The sequence below is a fragment of the Glycine soja genome, chromosome 7 (genome assembly GCF_004193775.1).
Source record: "Glycine soja cultivar W05 chromosome 7, ASM419377v2, whole genome shotgun sequence".
Classification (NCBI taxonomy): domain Eukaryota; kingdom Viridiplantae; phylum Streptophyta; class Magnoliopsida; order Fabales; family Fabaceae; genus Glycine; species Glycine soja.
This window is the reverse complement of record NC_041008.1, coordinates 45,424,884-45,445,702: the sequence shown is the minus strand read 5'-3', so window position 1 is coordinate 45,445,702 and position 20,819 is coordinate 45,424,884. Positions and strand designations below refer to the sequence as shown.

At 33.5% G+C, this 20,819-nt stretch overlaps 2 protein-coding genes and 1 pseudogene across 2 annotated transcripts; all 3 read right to left on the bottom strand.

The window, feature by feature from the left end:
* Positions 1-5,346: 5,346 nt before the first annotated feature.
* On the bottom strand, positions 5,347-7,013 carry LOC114420127 (annotated as a pseudogene).
* Positions 7,014-11,920: 4,907 nt separating this feature from the next.
* LOC114420128 (transmembrane protein 45A-like) lies at positions 11,921-13,481 on the bottom strand. The gene has a single exon (XM_028385994.1). The coding sequence runs from the start codon at positions 13,182-13,184 to the stop codon at positions 12,246-12,248; it is 939 nt and encodes a 312-aa protein (XP_028241795.1). The 5' UTR covers positions 13,185-13,481; the 3' UTR covers positions 11,921-12,245.
* A 2,847-nt stretch (positions 13,482-16,328) lies between these two features.
* Positions 16,329-20,590, bottom strand: LOC114420126 (ribonucleoside-diphosphate reductase small chain A). The gene is made up of 9 exons (XM_028385992.1): positions 20,333-20,590; positions 19,177-19,337; positions 18,766-18,814; positions 18,557-18,683; positions 17,780-17,845; positions 17,560-17,676; positions 17,256-17,418; positions 17,073-17,143; positions 16,329-16,686 (listed from the first exon to the last, which is right to left on the bottom strand). Exons 1-9 carry the CDS (start codon positions 20,481-20,483, stop codon positions 16,572-16,574), a joined length of 1,020 nt encoding a protein of 339 aa, XP_028241793.1. The 5' UTR covers positions 20,484-20,590; the 3' UTR covers positions 16,329-16,571.
* Between the last annotated feature and the right edge of the window lie 229 nt (positions 20,591-20,819).

Here is a 20,819-nt window from a genome sequence, read left to right as displayed (position 1 = left end):
AGAATAGTAGGCCAAGAGAGTGAAAGAAGACTAAAACAAAATCCAGTAATCAACTAACTATAAACTATACATGTTTATCAACAACTGAAGCATTTTGGTTCCTCCACAGCTGAGCTGACACATGGCCTTCACAGGCAAAGTAAGTAACACTCCAGAACCACTTTGTGGAGCAACTCTTGTGGCAGAGACTATGTAATTGGAGCCTTGCAGCCACTCTGCATGTACACATAACATAATAATAATAAAAAAAACTCACCATGTTCTCAAAACCATGTTTTCCCCCCTAATTTCAAGACACCAATCAAATTCTATTATCCTCACTCCGCATAAGAAACACCGTGCACCTCCATATAATGTAAAATCTAGTTTTCTGCTCCCGGAAGTGCCTTGTACACCGTTGCATTAACCCAGACTTTGGAATTCTCATCGATAACGATTGTCTTGCCATGGCATGGTACAAAGCAAAAGGCCTAGAGGACACACACAGAGAAGAAAGAGGTTCACTTCTTTTGGAACGAAATGTAGTACTTTGATTTTGTAGCCCTTATAAAACTAGAACTCCTTGTTGTTATTTATATATGTGTGTGAATGATAGAAGGTTGTGTAGAATGTGTGAGAGCGAGTAGCAGGTGATATGGGTGGTCCCTGAAAAGAATTGAAGATGACAAAGAAGTCTCCATCACAGTGTCTCCCTAAGCAAGAGGGACTTAATACAACTCATAGTCTCATCCTAATAGTAGTGGCCAACCCTGTCTCTAGAACCCTATATATTATCTACCTTTCTAACTGTACACATAGTATATTCCCAAAGCAACCGCATTTGTGCCTGAATTTCAGGTTGTGTTGTATGGATTCTCCTTGATACTATCAATAATAATGAACCGAAATATTTTACTTTTTCTTAAAGTTAACCAATCACGTAGTCCAGCTAGGATTTTCACCTTGTGATTGAGAAGAGATCTTTAGCTTGTTTTAATTTAGCACCTCATATGTTGCACGTTACTGATGGAAAATAACATCTAGCCTTTCACTCAACAGAATGTTGTGATTCATTATCAGCTTTTTAACAGATCACGTAACATAGCGTGTTCGGGTGAAAATTGAAGATAATTTTTTTTTGTATTTACGTAGAACATAGCCAAGTTAAGTAATTTATGCACGAGATTCCAATCGTACAAATGTAAAAGCTTTAAGAAGGACATTGATTTCTATTTATTTGCTGTCAATAATCCAATCCAATTAGTATCATAACATTAATTTCTGCTGGAATGAGTTTACTTTCAAAGGCATGAAACAAAAAAAAAAAAAGAATTACACTAATTAACCAGGTGCTTTCGACAGTATGTACATACTTTCTAAAGTAATTAGCAACAGACATTAAAAAAACAAAACAAAGTTGGTGTTGGGAGTTTATACATTGCTCCAAAAAATTTCAGCCCCAAATTACACTCCATAGAATGTTAACCACACAATTTCATTAAATGCTAATGTATAACGGTCAAAGCCATTGAGCTAGATGATGACACCTCAAAGCTGGTGGAAACACAAAAAATGTGTTTGTGGGCTAAGAGTGCTTATCCCAATTTAGAAGCATAGAGATACACACCCTCATAATGTAAAACTTCCCTCTTTGTTGCCTCACCATTCTCCTCAACTTGGAAAATCTCCTACCCATGTTTCCTTTTGAAGTTGTGCATGTAGCTCCAATTTGGGCACAATTTATTGAAGATAAAATCCGACGTGGCAGGAGGTTCAATTCAAATGTAGTTAGTGATTGGATCCACGTGTTGGATTTGCACGCGCTCATGTTAAGGCTCCACTTGTACTTGAATTTCACATCAAAATCACGTGCCTTCTCTTTCCAAATTCAACTGAGACGCTAAGTTTTTAGTTAAATCATGCCGGCCATTAGTGAATGTCGCTTCCCTGAAAGCGATTAGCAAGTACAAGAACACCAGCCTTATCTTCAATAGTAGTGTAGCTAAAGCTAACACCTTATCCTCTCAAACAGAGGACCCTTTTTAACTTTCTTGATCATCAAGCAATTCAAATGAAAGGCATGAAATGATTTTCACTTAAGCCTTGGGGATGAACCCAACAAAGATAAACCAGAACTTCAACATCACTCCCCCTCTTTGGTCCACTCCTACTTCCAAGACCTTGATTTGTTCTACTTAAAAATGGGTTCAGCATGTGACTTACAAGCTTGTCAAATAATGTCTCACACTATTTATCAAAAAGGATTGGCACTCAAACGCTCCCACAGCCTTACATCTTATCTTTAAGCATAAAGTGTCTAAGATAAGATCCTTAGCATGTATAACTAATCTTTGTGGACCTTTGGGATTAGTCCTAAAGATATCCAGCTAGAATGGGTCCTAGTAAAATTGGCAAGATGAAATTTGAGTCACAAAGAGGTATAGTTACACCAATGAGATGGAGGCCACTTGTGATCAAACTGGGGACATGTTATTTCAAGTGTTGGGTTTTGTTTTGTTTTTGGTCAGAAATGTGAGAAAAGAAAGTTCCAGGCTGGTGGGGAGACCTACTGTGACTACTATCTGTTGTATCTTTTAAAGAACAGTGATGGACAAAGTTTGGTGATCTGTGTAGTTCAGGATGTGACTAACTGAGACTACACAGGACCAGCGTGGCAACATTCCCTTTAGGGAAACACTGAATTTATGTTCAAATTATGTGTGTGTCAGTGGTGGAAGATATATTAGAGAGAGAGTGAATGCTTTGCTGATTGCTATTAAGAAATATGAGGTCCATTTGAAATTGGAACAACTAGAAGATGACAAAACAGAACTGAATAATTCAGCATGAAATAAATAGGAGACCTATAACTTGTGTTGTATTGGCTAGGGCTTGAGACAAAGCAACAATAGCTTTTAAACTCCACCATAAAGGTGAACAATTCCTATTTCTCATGGAATATTGCTAAAGAGGGGGAGAATTGGATATTAATTGTATTGTATGTAGATGTAGCTCATGTGATTAAGCAACTGGATTTTGAAATTTTGTAGTACTTTCTTTTGTTTTTCTCCCAATCAAATTGGAAAAAAAAAATATCAGGAATTATATTATATAATTGAAATTTGAGAAATTCCACAAACTGTAAAAACGGACTTAGTGGGCCAAATTTGACAGCTCTGTCATCTGACCTTGTGTGTATGTGAGGGGGGCAATGCATGAATTAGGGAGTCAGGCCAGCACATGAAAATCATGCAATGTATTTTGTGGGAGAGGCCAGATTTATTGCCATTAGGGCTAAGGCGATGAGCTTGGAATGATTTAATTTTCAACACAACTTTTTGAAGGTTTGAAATTTTGGGGGCACAAGTTTGAAACTTCAGTACTTGATTACTTTCCATCCATGTAGCCACATGCGCACTTTCTTTTTTTGATGAATTTTTTTGAATAATAATTGAAGTGCAAAAGCAAGGGAAGGGAAGCTTCTTGTGTCTCACTGCAGTTGCAGTGTAGGTGTGCTAAACTATGACTTGTTACTTTCTCTTTTTATGATATGTTCTTTGTTGAAAAATCTTGTACAGGATCCAAGGATTTTTTTTAAGAGTCCGGTCCAGAATGGCAAGTGAAATAAATCAAAAACCAAATTCTTGTTTAAACAATTATAAAACTCGACTACTATTTAAGAAAATGATTTTATAAACATCACATTAACACACAAACACAGAGTATTGATTAGAAGACACTTTATTTTTAAAACACTTTATTCATACTTTTATATATATATATATATATATATTCTCCTTCATTAAGTATGGAATAATATTTACACACATAACATATCAATTACGATATTTATACTCTTTTTTTTTCCCTTTATTACATGAACACACACAAACATAAACATCCCATTCACATCTTATCATATATATGATAATTGATATGTTGTGTGTGTAAATATTATATTTAATACTTAGTGAGAGAGAAAAAAAACTAAGAATATAATATCATATATATATATATATATATATATTCTTATATTTTTTCATCTTTCTTAATAAGTATTGAATAATCATTATATTTATAATTTATTTTTAGTAATGATCATAAATATTATTTTATTTTAAATATTTTATCAATATTTTTTCTATTTCTATCTTTTGTCATATCATAAATTGGATCCTATCTATTTTTTTTTCTTTTTTTCTTTTTTAAGTGTTAAATAACATATTAAGTATACATTAAACATTTTTCATTTTTTTCCCTCTCCTACACACAAAAACATCCCATGCATTAACAATTTATCATATATATATATATATATATGATGTATATATATATTTTCCCTCACTACATGTTGAACAGTATCTGCAAACGATGATATTTATATTTTTCTTGTTTTTTCTTCTCCCTTAATAGAATATTCATTTGGATACATTGGGATTTTTGCCCAATTAATGATGTTCAATAACTATTCAAAGATTTGGTCCCAATGTAGTCCATTCTTGTGAAAAACAACAAATCCTACTCCCCAATTCTAAGCAAAGACCAAATACGCGACTGCTTTTCCTTCTCTGATGATAAAGGGCATCCGATCCCTTCTCGGGTCATAAAGCCGCAAGCCTTCTCGGGTCATAAATCTCACTTTATAAACTAACTTTTAGGATTGAGTTAATATCAAATCAAATCCACATTCTAAGGTAATTTCTCTGCTCTAAGCCAAACATAGTCCAAAACTCTGCATGCATAATTCCGCAAAATAATATTTTGCACTGGATCAACAAGATTAAATAAATCCATAATTATTATATACAAATTAAGTCTCTAAAAATTCTAGTGCAATCAAATAAAGAAATAATATTTATCTTGGTGTCTAATTAATACATGATAACAAACATAATAACCTTGCGTGTATATTTAAAATAAGACGAATCTCCCATGTAAATCAGACTCGATGCATGTTATGAACCACTAGTTTCTTGATAGAAGAAGAAATCGTGCATTTGTGGCAAGGAAAGAACCAAAAATACAAGATGAGCCTGATTAAATCTTATAATCTATACATACACCTCTTAATATTGTATACACAGTTATATTACGCCGTTTGGCCTCGAGGAAGAATTAGGATTAGGGTGGGTAATGAGGACAGAGCGCTGAGATTTAATCAACAGTGGCCTGATATTCATAAGCTCGAGAAAGAAATATCTACTTATTTAAGAAATTGTGATCGCATTTTTGTTCTTACATTTCACATGAGAACCGTGTTATATTGTGATGGAAAAGTATATTTTATAGTAGTGGTTTCACGTGATAACAGGTCATTCATAGAAAACAAATTAATCAATGGAGATGTTTGCATGGAACGTAGAAGTAGAAGTAGATCGCATATAATTAAAGATTGTTACATCTGTCACCAAATCAGAACAACAAAAACATGCTTACAAAAATACTTACATTTTTCTCATCCCAAATCAGAATAAATGTCATATGGAAGACTGTTTTGCTCCACCACACAAATCCCTTGGGTTCAAGAGCAGCAGACACGTACTCTTGCCCCAAGTAGCAAACAAAAACAAATTAAATCAAATCCAATATATTCCTATGAAAACTACCCACATTCACAATGTTCCATTAGCCAACCCCATTGTTTCTGACTTATTAGTTTAATTCCTAATTACAAGACACCTCTACACCCACACACTCAACCTCTATATAATCACAAATTAACACACACATATTATATATATATATATATATATATATATAGTTTCATCACTACATATATCTACCCTTCCTTATCATTTTGAAAAGAGAATTTGCCCATATGTATGTATAAAGCTTTTGCTGTTGTGATCAAAGGTGCCGCTCTCTTGTGACTCAACGTCGTTGTTAGATTCTTCATCCTCACTCCCCAACGAAAAATACTCCACCTTCTTCTCCCCATAAAGATTGAACAAAACCAAGTACAAAGAAACAGCAAAAACGGTGACAACAATGATTAACCAACTGAATTCGATGTTGACAAGTGAAATAGCGCGGTGAAGTGCCTCGTGAGAAGAGCATCTAACGACCATGTGACCATCCTCATCGTTCATGTAACAACCTTTGGGTATGAGTGAAGGTGTCCAAAGCATGAAGCCCATCACAATAAGCCACAAACCCTGGAAAAATATGCTGACGGAGCGAACAAAGTTGACCAAGAAGCTATGGGGGAGCACAATTCCAATGAGGGCGGTGGAGACTGAAACAAAGACCAAATTCTGTAACAAAAGATGGTACTGTCCTTCTGGGCCCATGTGGTCCGCGGAATGAAGATGGAAGAGAAGCAGTTGTTGGGCAAAGGCTATGGCCCCAAGCAACTGGGTTAGTTCGAATTGGGTCTGGACTCGGGCCCGGTCCAAGATGATTGCACATGCTGCATAGAGGAAGAAGGTGATGGAGATTGAAGAGTGCTCGAAGTTGTGGAGATGGTTGGAGGGAATGGTTCCATCTGGGTCAAGAGGTTGGTGCCGCTCAGGGCCTATGAAGAATTCCGTGGCTACGGAGGCTGTGGAGCCAACCATGATGAGCACAAGCTCTATGTATCTGAACTTGGCACTTGGGAACCACGATGGGCCCTTGTAGGACTTTGGGCTAAGGGCATGGAGCTTGATGTGGTTGAAGAGGTGCCACAAACCTATCAACAAGAAACCAAAACCTGGAGCTACATGTCCCACTAGATTGCCCATATGTTTATCAACTATGTATGTATTTATGATCTTAATGAGAAGTGTGTTTTCTGAGCACAAAGATTTGGGAGGGATAGTATGTTGGTGTTTATGAGGCAGAAAGAGAAAGGAAGAGGGAGATATAAGGTTGGTGTGATGGTTGTGAAGGGGATTTAAGGGTAAAGTAAGAAAGGAGGAAGGAGAGATCACACATTGGAATTCCTTCCACTAATATTTTTAGCAAAACTATTTGTCCATACAAAAAAAAAAAAAGAGAGAGAGAGAAAAAAGAGAGAGGACTGTTTTTAAGAGGGTAAGTTGATGGTCTGCAGGTGTAGTGAGAGAACTGAGGAGTTGGCTTCGCTTTAAAGTCCAACTTTGGAGGATTCACCTTCACTTGTAAGCTTAGCTTTTATATATATATGAACATTACAGTGGCCCAATCTGAGTTCAAATTTCTGAAATAAAATAAAATTTTTATAAATAGAAAAAATATGATTAAAAAGAACAACTATGCTAAAATAATCAGCTAGATTTTAGGGCAAAACTTAGTCATAAGAAAAGTATATAAATATGTCCGCATTTATTAGATGGTAAAAAAAGAAAAACTTAGCTTTTATTTAGTGTCTGCCATATATATGACCCTAGAATGATGAATGAGAATTGAGAGTTGAGGTAGTGCTACAGCTACCTTTCTGTAACACGGCACACCATGAATTCTTTGTGATTTTTAATGCGTTTAATTCTTGGTAAACGCATAACATTAGATAAATAAGTAATTAAATAAAGAGGTTTGGACAATTTGTCATTTTCCCTCTATTTAAAAGGCAACGTTTGTTTTTTCCCTTTCAAAACAGGCTCTAGGTTCAGCTTAGTTCATTTGTCATAGTTTGTAAGACTAACAAAATCAATTTTTAAGATCGAACCATATTTCATTAAATTTGTTGTTACTTGTAGTGTTTCATATGTTGACGCTATTTGCACTATATATGTGTTAATATGACCATTACATTTGTTGTTATTTGTAGTTTCGCCTATTTAACACTACTGATGAAATCGTAAAAGCAAAATGATTTTTTTTATAATTTTATGAACTCGCAATTGAAAACAATGTTTGTGGTGGCATGGTGTGTTTGTTATTATCTTAAGTAGTTTTTTCTTCCTTAATGTATGATCTGTCATTGTAAATAAGCCAGGTAAGTATGATCATCAGTAGCTGTTTAATATTCTTTATTTTGCCTCCTAACTAGATTGTGGCGTGGGAGGGGTACCCGCTACCCTGTACAATTGTTTTTCTTTTCATTCACGTTGTATGTACTTCTGTCTTATGCTAATTAAGAGAGCATTTCTTGCGCATTGTGTTCTTAATTAGCTTTTAAAAATATTTTTTTGGATTATCCAAGAAAAAAAATTAAAAAGATTGTGGCATATATAGTTAAGAAGAAAGAAAATCTGAATAGAATTGAACAATCTGGCTGCTCTTTTTTTTTCCGTGTTTTTCTTTGGATTTTTTACGACACTTGTACTTGACAATTCGAAACTGCGAAGAAAATTCGAGGTGTTGATGCTTTTCCTTTATTGTCCAGTGGCCGTGAGAGTCTATTTTGTTTAGAAGATTTTTGGGGGCTATAGAAATGATGCACATGTGTATATGCAAGTGAGTACATGCATGCATGCAGCAGCTAACAAAAGCAATTATTTCAAGTCTATGGTTTTTTTCAGTTAATTTTGGTTGTGGTTTTTGCCAACTGATTTTGTGACACGAGAATGCAATATTAATTGTCGTATATATAAGCAAGTATTTTCCAAGCCTCGTTGTCAAAGGGGTGGGTCTACTTGCAAATCCAAAATCTCTATAAATAAGCAAGTATTTTTTGGAGGGTTAGCTTGCAAGCATGTCGTTTGTACTCCTCGTGTTCTCATCATCTCTTCAAGTGGTTGGGAATCAAATAGGATAGTATTTTAGTGGGGTGTGCAGCAGTTCCCGTAACATTGGATGCAATCATTTTGTACGCATGTGTTCTATTTCTTTCTGTAATTTCCTTAATTAATGCAAAGAGGAATGTTGTTGGCCGTGTGGTGTGGGGATATATGGTGAAATTAAAGGAAATAGGATGCGAGAGCTTCATAAGTCCGTCAAATTAAGTGGGGACATGAATGCTCACATGTAGGAGAGGTGATTGCTGCTAAGGAGGGTTTCGGTTTTGCTTGCGAGATGGGCATATATATGCTTTATTCTTTTTGAGCGACGTATATATATATAATATGACCGTGCATTAAGGAAGTCGATGAGGATTTTTCATAAGACAGCTCTACTCATACAGACAAATTTCTTTATGTCTCTTGGCTTGATGATAGTTTTACTTATGGCTTTATTTAATGTTAGGGAAGATTCTTTGGCCAGCTAATTATGCCAAACATTTCTTAAGCACCACATATTAGATAAAAATCAACAAGTGGGAGTAATATAAAAATGGTAAGGACTTGGACCTTTGCTAATTAGGGTGTTTGGTCAGGGAGTATAAAAACTAATTCGGTAAAAAAATTAAAGTGAATTGATTTTGAAATGTTTTAATTGGTTTGATTTTATATTTAAATAATCAATTTGATTATAAAACTAATTCAAAATCGAACTAATTTTTAAAAAATGGTTCTGAACTTAATTAATTTTTAATGATTTTTAAACTGGTTTTAAGAATTAAGTTAATTTTAAACTTATTTTCAAACTAGTTTTAAAATTATTTTTCTAATTAAAAAAAATATTTAAATAAAAATCAATTCGATTAACTGAAATAATTTTGTAAAGATAATTCAATTAACCAAATTGATTTTATAAAATAGTGTCTTCTTTTTTTCTTAAACTAATTTTAAAAAAAATCAATTCAATTTAAATTTGATTATAATTTGATTCAATCTGAATCAATTCTTTTACACACTCCTATATTTGGTTAGATATTACTCCAACTTTATTTTATTATTTCTTGATCCTTGTGGATCTTGATATTTTTGCTTAGAAAAATATTTTGTACACCCTCTTAGTATCAACACCATGAGAGAGATAGAAATAAAGGAAAAATAAATTATTGATTTGATTGATGATGTAATGTGATAGGAAAAAAGAAATAAGATGGATTGATAAAATATTTAAAATTTATGGATATTCAAATACAAGTTGCTTACTTAATATCAAAAACAAAAACTGATATATTTATTTGATGGTAATAGGCTTTCTTAGTATTTTTTTAAAGACGATTACTTCACCAGAATTATGGATGGTTTAATCATATAAAGTCAAATGACATACATTGACACATCAAACAATTCTTCAGTTTAATTTTTATTTATTTCTACAGGACATTTTAACAATTTTTTTTTATTTTAATTTTTAATTTAATGTTTTATTAAAAGACCATTCAAGCCTTACTCTTCCAAACTCAATCCCTAGCTAATTCAATGTCTTGCTCTGGTTGATCGTTGCCGGTGGTTCTCCATAACAACCAAAGAAAATTTGATCGTTGCGATAATTAAATAATGACACGTGTGTGTACCATTACCATAGTTAGATAAATAGAACGAGAGACTAGTGAGAAGTTACATGGCCCTTCTTGGTCTGTGCAGAGTAAAAAACTTACCAGCAATATTGGCATGAGCATTAGGTGGATTACTGACACAAATAACACTATAAAGAGGGGTTTACCATCCACAACTCGAATTCGGGTGAGGCCCAAGGGCTGCTTCTTCTTCCGCTGCTACCTGCACTTGCTGGAGGGAAGTTTTCTATTTTCTTTCACTACTAGAAAAATGGCTTTTTACGACGGTTATTAAGTGCTTTTAACGACAGTTGTAAATCGTCGTTGTATATAACGTCGTTGAAACACAATTTCTTTTTTTGACGATTATTATAATAACCGTCTTTGAAAGTTAGAACAATTCAAAGACGGTTATTATGTAATAATCGTCTTTGAATGCAGTGTCTCGTTCAACATTCAAAGACGGTTATTACATAATAACCGTCTTTGAATCTCGAGGACATGTAACTATCAAAGGCGGTTATTACATAATAACCGTCAGATGTAACATTCAAAGACGGTTATTATGTAATAACCGCCTTTGATAATTACATCTGGTCGACATTCAAAGACGGTTATTATGTAATAACAACCTTTAAGTTGTTATGGAGAAACACGACAACGAACAAGTAAATTTAGGTAGGATTAAATGGTATTTTAATAAAATATTAAATTAAAAATCAAATAAAAATAAAAATATCAAATTTGTTAAAAATTCTTCAGACTTTAATTACAAAAATAAAAAATTTAAATTGAATTGTCTAATGTATAAGACATATTGAATAATACATAACTAGTGTAAATTAAAGTAACACGAAAGTAGTTACCTTTTTTAAAATGTTTGGTATATTCTTAATAGTTTGTGATGTATTTACTCAATTGAACAATAAATATAATGATTTATTTTTTTTAAATAAATCTTCATTTAAATATGAATAATAACTAATCTTAAATACAAATGAAGAAAATTCATATTTAAAACTTAAAATTTAAAATACATTCACTTTCTCCTCTCTCTTTTTTTTTTATCTCTCTTTTACAACACATTGATCACCTTTTTCTTGTTTTACTTTTTTCTTTTATCTTTCTCTTTTATACATCCCATATATATACTACATTCGAAAACGATTAATAATGAATGTGATAGGTAATCTGACTAAAACAGAAGAGAGAAAAAATGAGATAAAAGATATAGCGAATGGATGAGTATAGTTTTCCCTCAAACTTAAGGGTACGCTCCTATTTTTCCTAAAGAAATATTATTTATCCCAGTTTCTAATACATGATAAGTGATAACAAACAAATAGCCTTGCGTTTATATATTTAACATAAGATGAGTCTGCGTTACTGTGTAAATTAGAGTCGTTATAAACCCCTACCTTATTTGGCGCATGCGGGGGTGGGGGATGGCGCATTTGTGGCAAGAAAAGAACCGAAAATAGAATTCTTCATATATGTTTAAACCTTTAGAATTATTTTAATTTATCCATACACTTCTTAATTATATTGTATACACAATTTCACGCAAATAACAGGTCATTCATGGAGAGAAACTAATAGAGATTTCTGCATGAAATGAAGAAGTAGATCGAAGATTGGCTAGCTAGAAGTAGATCGCATTATTGAAAATATAAGATTATTTGGATAGTGAAAAGAGAAGGTGAGAGGTTGTAGATTTAACTTTTTTCATTAATAAAAATTAACAAATAATATTTGTGAATAAAAAAGTAAAAGACTATGCAAAGCACGTTGTAACTGTACGTCATCGCCAACTTTGAACAACAGCAAACACTCTTGCCCCAACTAGCAAGCACAATCAAATCAAAATAATTCCCTTACAAAACTACCCACATGCACAACATTCCTTTAGCCAACTACTTTGTTGCTGACTAAATTAATTAATTTAACTCCTAATTAAAAGACACCTGTACACACCCAACCACTAATCACAAATTAACATGAACATACTTTCATCACGCACTCTCTACATATCTATCTACCTTTCCATGTCATTTTGAGAAAAGATTTTGCCCACCTGAATGAAGCTTTTGCTGCTGTGATCAAAGGCACCGCTCTTTTGTGACTCAACGTCGTCGTTTGACTCTTCATCCTCATTCCCCAACGAAAAATACTCCACCTTCTTCTCCCCATAAACTTTTACCAAAACCAAGTACAAAGAAACCGCAAAAACGGTCACACCGATAATGAACCAACTGAATTCGATGTTGACAAGTGAAATAGCGCGGTGAAGTGCCTCGTGAGAAGAGCATCTAACGACCATGTGACCATCCTCGTCGTTCATGTAACAACCTTTGGGTATGAGTGAAGGTGTCCAAAGCATGAAGCCCATCACAATAAGCCACAAACCCTGGAAGAATATGCTGACGGAGCGAACAAAGTTGACCAAGAAGCTATGGGGGAGCACAATTCCAATGAGGGCGGTGGAGACTGAAACAAAGACCAAAATCTGTAACAAAAGATGGTATTGTCCTTCTGGGCCCATGTGGTCCGCGGAATGAAGATGGAAGAGAAGCAGTTGTTGGGCAAAGGCTATGGCCCCAAGCAATTGGGTTAGTTCGAATTGGGCCTGGACTCGGGCCCGGTCCAAGATGATGGCACATGCTGCGTAGAGGAAGAAGGTGATGGAGATTGAAGAGTGCTCGAAGTTGTGGAGATGGTTGGAGGGAATGGTTCCATCTGGGTCAAGAGGTTGGTGCCGCTCAGGGCCTATGAAGAGTTCCATGGCTACGGAGGCTGTGGAGCCAACCATGATGAGCACAAGCTCTATGTATCTGAACTTGGCACTTGGGAACCATGATGGGCCCTTGTAGGACTTTGGGTTAAGGGCGTGGAGCTTGATGTGGTTAAAGAGGTGCCACAAACCTATCAACAAGAAACCAAAACCTGGAGCCACATGTCCCACTAGAGTGCCCATATGTTTATCAACTATGTCTTGATGAGAAGTGTGTTTTTTGAGCACAAATATTTGGGAGGGAAAATATGTTTGTGTTCTGATGAGGCGGATATTGAGAAAGGAAGAGAGTGTGGTTTTTAAGAGAGAAAGTAGATGATGTTGTACGTGTGAGGGGGGTTGGCTTAATGCCTTAATTTAATGTACAACTTTGGTACGCTTCTCTAATGGAGCATGTATTCTTTTACATCAATATTCACAAGTCTGACCATAGGAACCTTGAGGGATGAGAATTGCGAGATGAGGTGGCGCTGCCTTTTTGGAACAACACAGTACACTTCACGAATTGCTTGTGCTGTCTTAATGCCTTTAATAATTGGTAAACGAATAAAATATGAGATAAACAAGTAATAACTAATTAAATAAAAAGAGTTTTTGACAATTTGTCATCCTCCCTGATGTTTTTAAGAAGGCAAACGCTTGCTTTTCCCTTTTAAAATTTGCTTTGGTTTTGTTTATAGAAATTGTCGTAATTAAGTCATTGCTTGCGATGCTTTGACGGCAATTCTGTTAAAAATAATATTATTAACTAAAATTATTATTTAAAGGCTAACCTTTCATCATTAGCATGTTCATTTAATTAGTATTTTAATTGAGTATTTATTTATATGCGTAATACTAGTTATTTTGTGTTACTTTACTCTGATAAACTCATATAACATGTGTGGCAAAGTATTAAAATTCTCTCTAGTTCGTATTTATTCATTACTAACAAAGTGGTATTCTGTAAAAAAAAAACACAAAGTGGTATATCCGTTCACATCAGCGCTGTAATTTCGTTGCATTACATATGTGTGCTAATTAATGAGATCAATAAATTTGTTGTTACGTTTTGTGTTTCACCTATTTAACACTTTACCGAAATCATACAAACAAATTGATTCCTTTTTATAATTTTAAGAACCCGAAAGTGAAAACAATTTTTGTGGTGGTGGTGGTGTTTATTTTATTTTATTTTCCTTTCTTTCCTTAATTTATGCTCTGTAAGAAAGCCACGTACGTACCACTTTTAATTACTATCTGTGTGTGAACAGTACATGTTTAACATTCTAACATATCATGTTGATCTTGATACTGTATGTATGACATTAATTAAAAGATTGTGACGTAGTTGACGAAGAAAGAAAAAACTGAATCGTACACGCTGGCTGCTCAGGGAAACTTAATTGAAAGGAAGACTACTAAAATGTACACGCCATACGCAGTTTTTTTCTTCTTGTGTTTTGTTTGGATTTTTTCACGAAACTGCGAGATGCTGATTTCCGAAGGAGTGCTGTGTACTTAACAATTTGAAACTGCGAAGAAAATTCGAGGTGTTAGTACTTTTGGTTTCCTTTATATTTGTTCTTTCTTGAAATTTAGTCTTTTCACTCGAAGGTTACTTTGTTATATTCTCATTATTCTGACTTTTTGTTTGGTTGTGTATTTGCTTCATTTTCTTATTAATATATGCAGTTTGAATTCCTACGTTGAAAACACACAAATGTGTAGAATGATTTATAGAATTCCCCGATTTAGCTGAGCAGTTTGTGTTTGAGTAACATATCCCATCATTGGCGACGTAATATATAACATCACCCATGACCCGTGCACTGCATGTTATCTAAATCTCGATGTGTCTCGAAGGTCAAATGTCAATCCTTTTTTTATTATCTTACTCCTTGATCTTGATGTAGATAGCCTTGGAGTTTGATTAAGAGAGTTAACAAACTGTGAGAGAAATTGAGAAATTAGAATGTGATGAATCTAGGTGTGTATCTGATTTTTCGTTGGATAATCATGTTAAAATATCAGTTATTTTTAAGTAATTTTTTACTTATTTAGTTTCATGATGACAAATTAATTCTGAGTTAGGAATCTATTATTATAAGTTAAAAGTGACTTTAGATAATTTTTTGTGTGATTAAAAAAATTTATGCTATATTTTACTATTAATTTTTTTTAAAAAAATCCAAACATAAATTACATCCTTTCAAAATTAATTTTAACCAAAATTAAAATTAATTTAATTCAAAATAAATTTTATTAATGTTTATCCAAAAATGATAAGTTACTCTAATAGAATATAAGTTGGTTCGACTAATTTATAAGTTAGTTTGATCAAAATAATTTTGTTTAGTATATGAGGTAATTTTAAATATAGCAAGGAATTTTTTAAAAGATTATAATGTGATTGGTAAATAAATTATTAGTATTATTATTTAAATGTATTTGGTTATTTAAGTTAAAATCTATACCAATCAATTAAAAACTGAAGACAGAGTATTTGGTTGAAAGAAAAAGAATTGTTTTTAATATAACAAGAGTATTAGTAGTAATTAACATGTATACATGTTATTAGTATAAAAAAAACATTTATACATGCTAAAGCACATAAAATCATAGCACAAAAAAAGTAACATTAGCACAAAAACAAAAGAAATGTTAATTATAATAATTAAAAAAGATTAAAAAATGTATGTATATGGATTAAAAGAAATGTTCTTCAAGTATAGAGACTAATATAAAAAAAATTGTAATTATAAGAATAATTCAACCTAGTTTTAACAAGCAAAAAGAAATATGTGGACCAGATTAACAGAATGACAAATGGTTCAATGGAGAAAAAGAAAAATTGAAATCAATGGACCATTGAACTACATCTGATTCACGTTTAAGGCACCACCTTCAATGATTCACGCTATAATATTATTCAATCAATTCATTTTATCCAAGAAATGTATCCACGTGCGCTGCTTCAGTACTACAGTTTTAATTTATAATGGATGGCAGAACCAAGCCAAATGCAAGAAAAAGGAAGCCAACAAATCAAGTGCTAAAGCTATCTCAGCTCCCTTCCTTTTCAAGAGGAAGAGACATGATAGATAATAACTCTGTGGCTCCTTATTAACGGAGTCCTTTAAGATACAAGATTCAGGATGAATTTATTTAAATTTATTTGTTGAAATAAATATTTATTTTAATAAAATAAGTATTTTTTTGTTTTTTTAATATTTTTATTTAAACTGTTTCTGTTTAAAAAAATAATTTTTTTATTCATTTTAATAAGTAAATCCTACCTATTTTTTTAAAAAATATTTTTATTTTAAATTTAAACAAACTCAACCATAATCACTAATGACTATGACTAGGCCGTTTTGGCTACCGTTACAAATATTACATGCCATTAAGAATATAACGAAACATATTATACAAGTGACCTGAGTGCAGATAGATACCAGCGGCTAGGAATCACTTAAGTTATGTGTGTAGACTAAACATGTTACTGAAAAAAAAAATAGTAAATGAAATTTCCGATGCCTAATTCAGTATATCCGCAGAATAATTGAAGCTGAAACAGATAAATCATAATTAGAAGTCCTCATCAAGCTTGAAAACAAAGTTTTTCCCGGCATCTTGGAGGCTTGACATCACAGACGCTTTTTGATAATCACCCACCCTTCTCTCGAAAAAGTTGGCCTTTCCTCTGCGCAATCATGAGTTATACTAAGATCAACACTGAGTAACAATGAATAAGGTATGCATTTAACACAAAAACAAGCAACAATAGCCCAAGATAAGATGTGTTTGCTCGGCCAAAAAATGCTGCAAAGTAAGAAAGAATTTTTGAATACCAGCGTATCCAGAAGGCATGTTTCATTTAGTAAATGAGAATACAACTCAATAATATTAATAGGCACCGTGTGTACGTTCAGGAATTAAAATAAGAGCATACTCTAAAATGGTATAAATATGCAATGCACTGAATACAGGTCAGACCTAGCTGAAGCTCATTAATCAATTCAAATCAATATTTTTTCAAGAACAATAATATAGAAATAATAGAATAAACTAGATCTATAGAATACTCACTGCAAAGAAATAAACTCCATCCAATCAAAGGGATTTTCCACATTGTACTTTCTTTGGTACCCCAAGGCAACCTGAAGGGTAAAAAGAAAAGCAGTTAACCAACCTCAGTGGAAGGGGAAAGGGGAGAGAATCAACTTCCCTTCCCATCTTACACAAGTAAAATGAAAAGTTTTATTGTCATACCAACAGCCTGTCAGCAACAAATTTTATGTACTGGCTCATGAGCACTGAGTTCATGCCAATCAATGCACAGGGGAGGGCGTCACACACAAACTCAGTTTCAATTTCAACAGCTTCGTGTACAAGCTTATGAACCTGATCAGAAATTAGCGGCTTCCGTAACAAACTGCAGGCAATAACAATGCATTGACTAATAGTTTCCTCCTCAAAATCTTATCAATTCTCCAAAACAAATATGAGAACATATTCCAGTACATCCATACATTTTCATTCTATTTAGAATAATGAATGAAAAGGTCAACGCTACCTGTACAGAAGACAAGCAAAATCACAATGAAGGCCCTCATCTCTAGAGATTAGCTCATTTGAGAATGTCAAACCTGGCATCAATCCTCTCTTTTTAAGCCAGAATATGGCACAGAAGCTGAAAGCAAATCCCAATTGAAGTTACGCAGAAAGTAGGACATCATAACTCACATAAAGAAACAAGGAAAGGCCTATAAGTTGTTCTTTCTTGAGACAACTACCTTCCTGAGAAAAATATCCCTTCAACGCATGCAAAAGCAACAAGTCTCTCTGCAAATGAAGTGGAACTGTAGTTCATACATGAAGAAAAGTCATTAGAAAGCAATTTCTATGTTCCCATTAGAAGATATGAAGCAACACAAAGTTAAAGAAAGTAACAACAAAAGAAAGAGCAGATAACAGCAAAACATAAAATCTAATAAGTTTATGATCACAATTCACAAAAAGATGGAGCAATATTTCCTATGAAGAAACTAAAGAGTTGTTCACAGAATGAAGTGTGTATATCCCCATTAAATAATAAAGTAAATGGATCCACATAAAAGCCTCCATCCAGAAGTTTATAGACCACAAACTTCAATGCCTTTTTGTAAAGTAGCACTGAAGTAACTCCGTACATATTGGACATACACATTACACATGTATTAATTCTGTGCTTGATTTCTAAACAAGTACATGAATAAAAGTCTACAGAAATAATATGAATGAACAATATACACAGCTCACGTACAATTCATTTTTAATATTTCTTTCTTTTCACAAACAATTTTTATGTTACCAGTGGTTTCACTCTGATTTTCGATGAGAAAGTAGTAGATAACATAAACCCAAAAGTCACTGGCAGACTGGCAGTATATTTCTCAAATATCTATATTTTGGCCTAGCAGGCTAGCCCATTAGGCCAGCCAGTCAATTTCTTCAGACAGGGCCAACCTTTAACTGGTTCATTGAATTAACAAACCTTGTTATTCAGAGTGTGAATAGAATTAATTAGTCACCTATGAATCCAACTCAATGCCCATTCTGCCTTCCTTGCAACACAAGGCAAATTTTCGATTGCATTGAATAATTTATGTTTTTCTCTTGAATCTTTAATATACGTCTCCAGCAGCAAGCTGTACATCTCTGACAAAAATAAAACTTCAAATCAGGAAGCAACCAGACATTATGCTAAGGAAGAGAAGAAGACATCAACTACAAGCTATACCTGAATGAATATTCTCCATTGCTATCTGAAACCCATAAAATGCCCGAGCCTGCCAATAATCATAGTCTGATGGTTAAATACTAAACAATAAGTCAACAGATGAAATGCTGCCAAGAAATGAATAATGGCCAAGTGGGGGGTGTCTAAAAAATTTGAATTTATTTTTTTAAAAAGTAATGTTAAACCAAAACTACTATGAAAATTTAAAGTGCTCCTCCTTGAAAAGTAGAATAAATATATAGCATAAAGCGAACAGCAGCAGATTCCACCACTGATTATTCAATCTAACAAGTATCTTAGGCAAGTCAGTAATATGTTGTCACAAATATAAAAGCTACTTTGATAACTTGAAAGCAGAGTTAGTGAGACATTAACAAAATAAGTAAAACACAAGCTTTAAACAAACATTACCTCGGGAATTTGAACATCACTCAGAAACCTTGCAGCCAAATTCTCCAAGACAATTCCATCAGAAGCAGCAAAAAAAGCTAGGACATGTGTTATGAAGTGCTTCTCAGAGACAGACAAGGTCTCCCAATGTTGTACATCATAAGAGAGATCAACCTCTTCAGCTGTAACCAACTTCCAAGTTATTAAAATTGAATGATCAGAATGCTTAATCCAACCAATCACATAAAAACTATATGGCTCAATTACAGCTTTGAAGGGTGGCTCACTTTGCCAAAAAAAAAGTGACCATATACTTCAAATATATATAAAACACATTATAAAACATAAATCGAATGCTCAGTATTATTTCAAGGTGTTCAGTGGGCAAGACGCAATACTGTTTCAGTATCAGTGTAATATGCACCTTGATCAACTCTATTCTCAATCTAAGCATGTGATGATTTCATATTACATAGCATCATATTCTACTTTATTTTTGGTTTTATCAGAAACGTAGTCATTAATCTGCACAAACTAAACCCAATATGATTTAATTACTAATAGATATTAAAATGCTCAAATTAATGGTTGAAAAATTTGCATCATCTCTATACAGTTTAAAATTTACGCCGTAGTCCTCATGAATGAGTCTTCATTGGTTGTGCCCCATTCTCCTCTCCATATATATATATATATAAGGGAGAATGAAAAACAAAATCCCACAATATTTTGTAATAGCATCAGAGCCTACAAAAAAAAGAAAAATCTATTTCGAAAAAGTCAATTGGCTCTGTATGGATGTTAAATACCTACCCTCGTTTCATTCAAATTCCAAACGACGTTGAGACAGAGAGGTTGAAAAAAAGAATGCAAATGAAATCTAGAAGTGACAGACAAATCTCCCATATTGAAAAGACGGGACATGAAACATGTGTGACACAAACAGAGTACTCAGGCAACATACAAAATAAATAAATATGGAAATTGAAATTCGGCGCTGGGAATGGATTACTCAGAATTTCGATAACATCAGTACTGTGTTGAATTCCCATGCGTGGAAGTGAAATGTTATTAAAGCAGAGCAGAGGAAAAAGTGGAAATTAAGGAACAAAATTATAATGAAAGGAATGAAGTTTAGTTTATGGAATGATTAATGAAACAGTAAATAAGTACGAACCAGTCCAGAAACTGGCTTCAGCCTTCTTGTACATCTCCCAAATTTGCTTGTAGCGAATGGGGAACATGCAAAACCTCTGGCTTTGCTCCATTAGAATTGGTTCTTGTTCATCCCTTGCTTTGTCTACTCCATTATTTTCCAAAGACCCCATTGTTTTTGGATGAATAGAATAAACCCTACAAAAACCCCTTATCTATCAGAAAGCACGCTGATCCAAGACACCCAAAACAGACCCCTATAATCAATCATTCCGATTTTCTGTTTTTGTTTTTTTCCGCCCATGTTTCAACCGTCCACAGATACTATACGACGACGTTTATGCTTCAGACCCTATCGTTTTTTCTCTAAATAAAACCCCTTTTTTTAATTAGCCTTCAATGCAATTTTGGTCATAACCTATATTTCATTTTGCAATTTTGTACACAAATTTAAAATAGCTACATTTCATCTTTCTATCTTAGCCACTAAATAGTAATTGAAACTAATT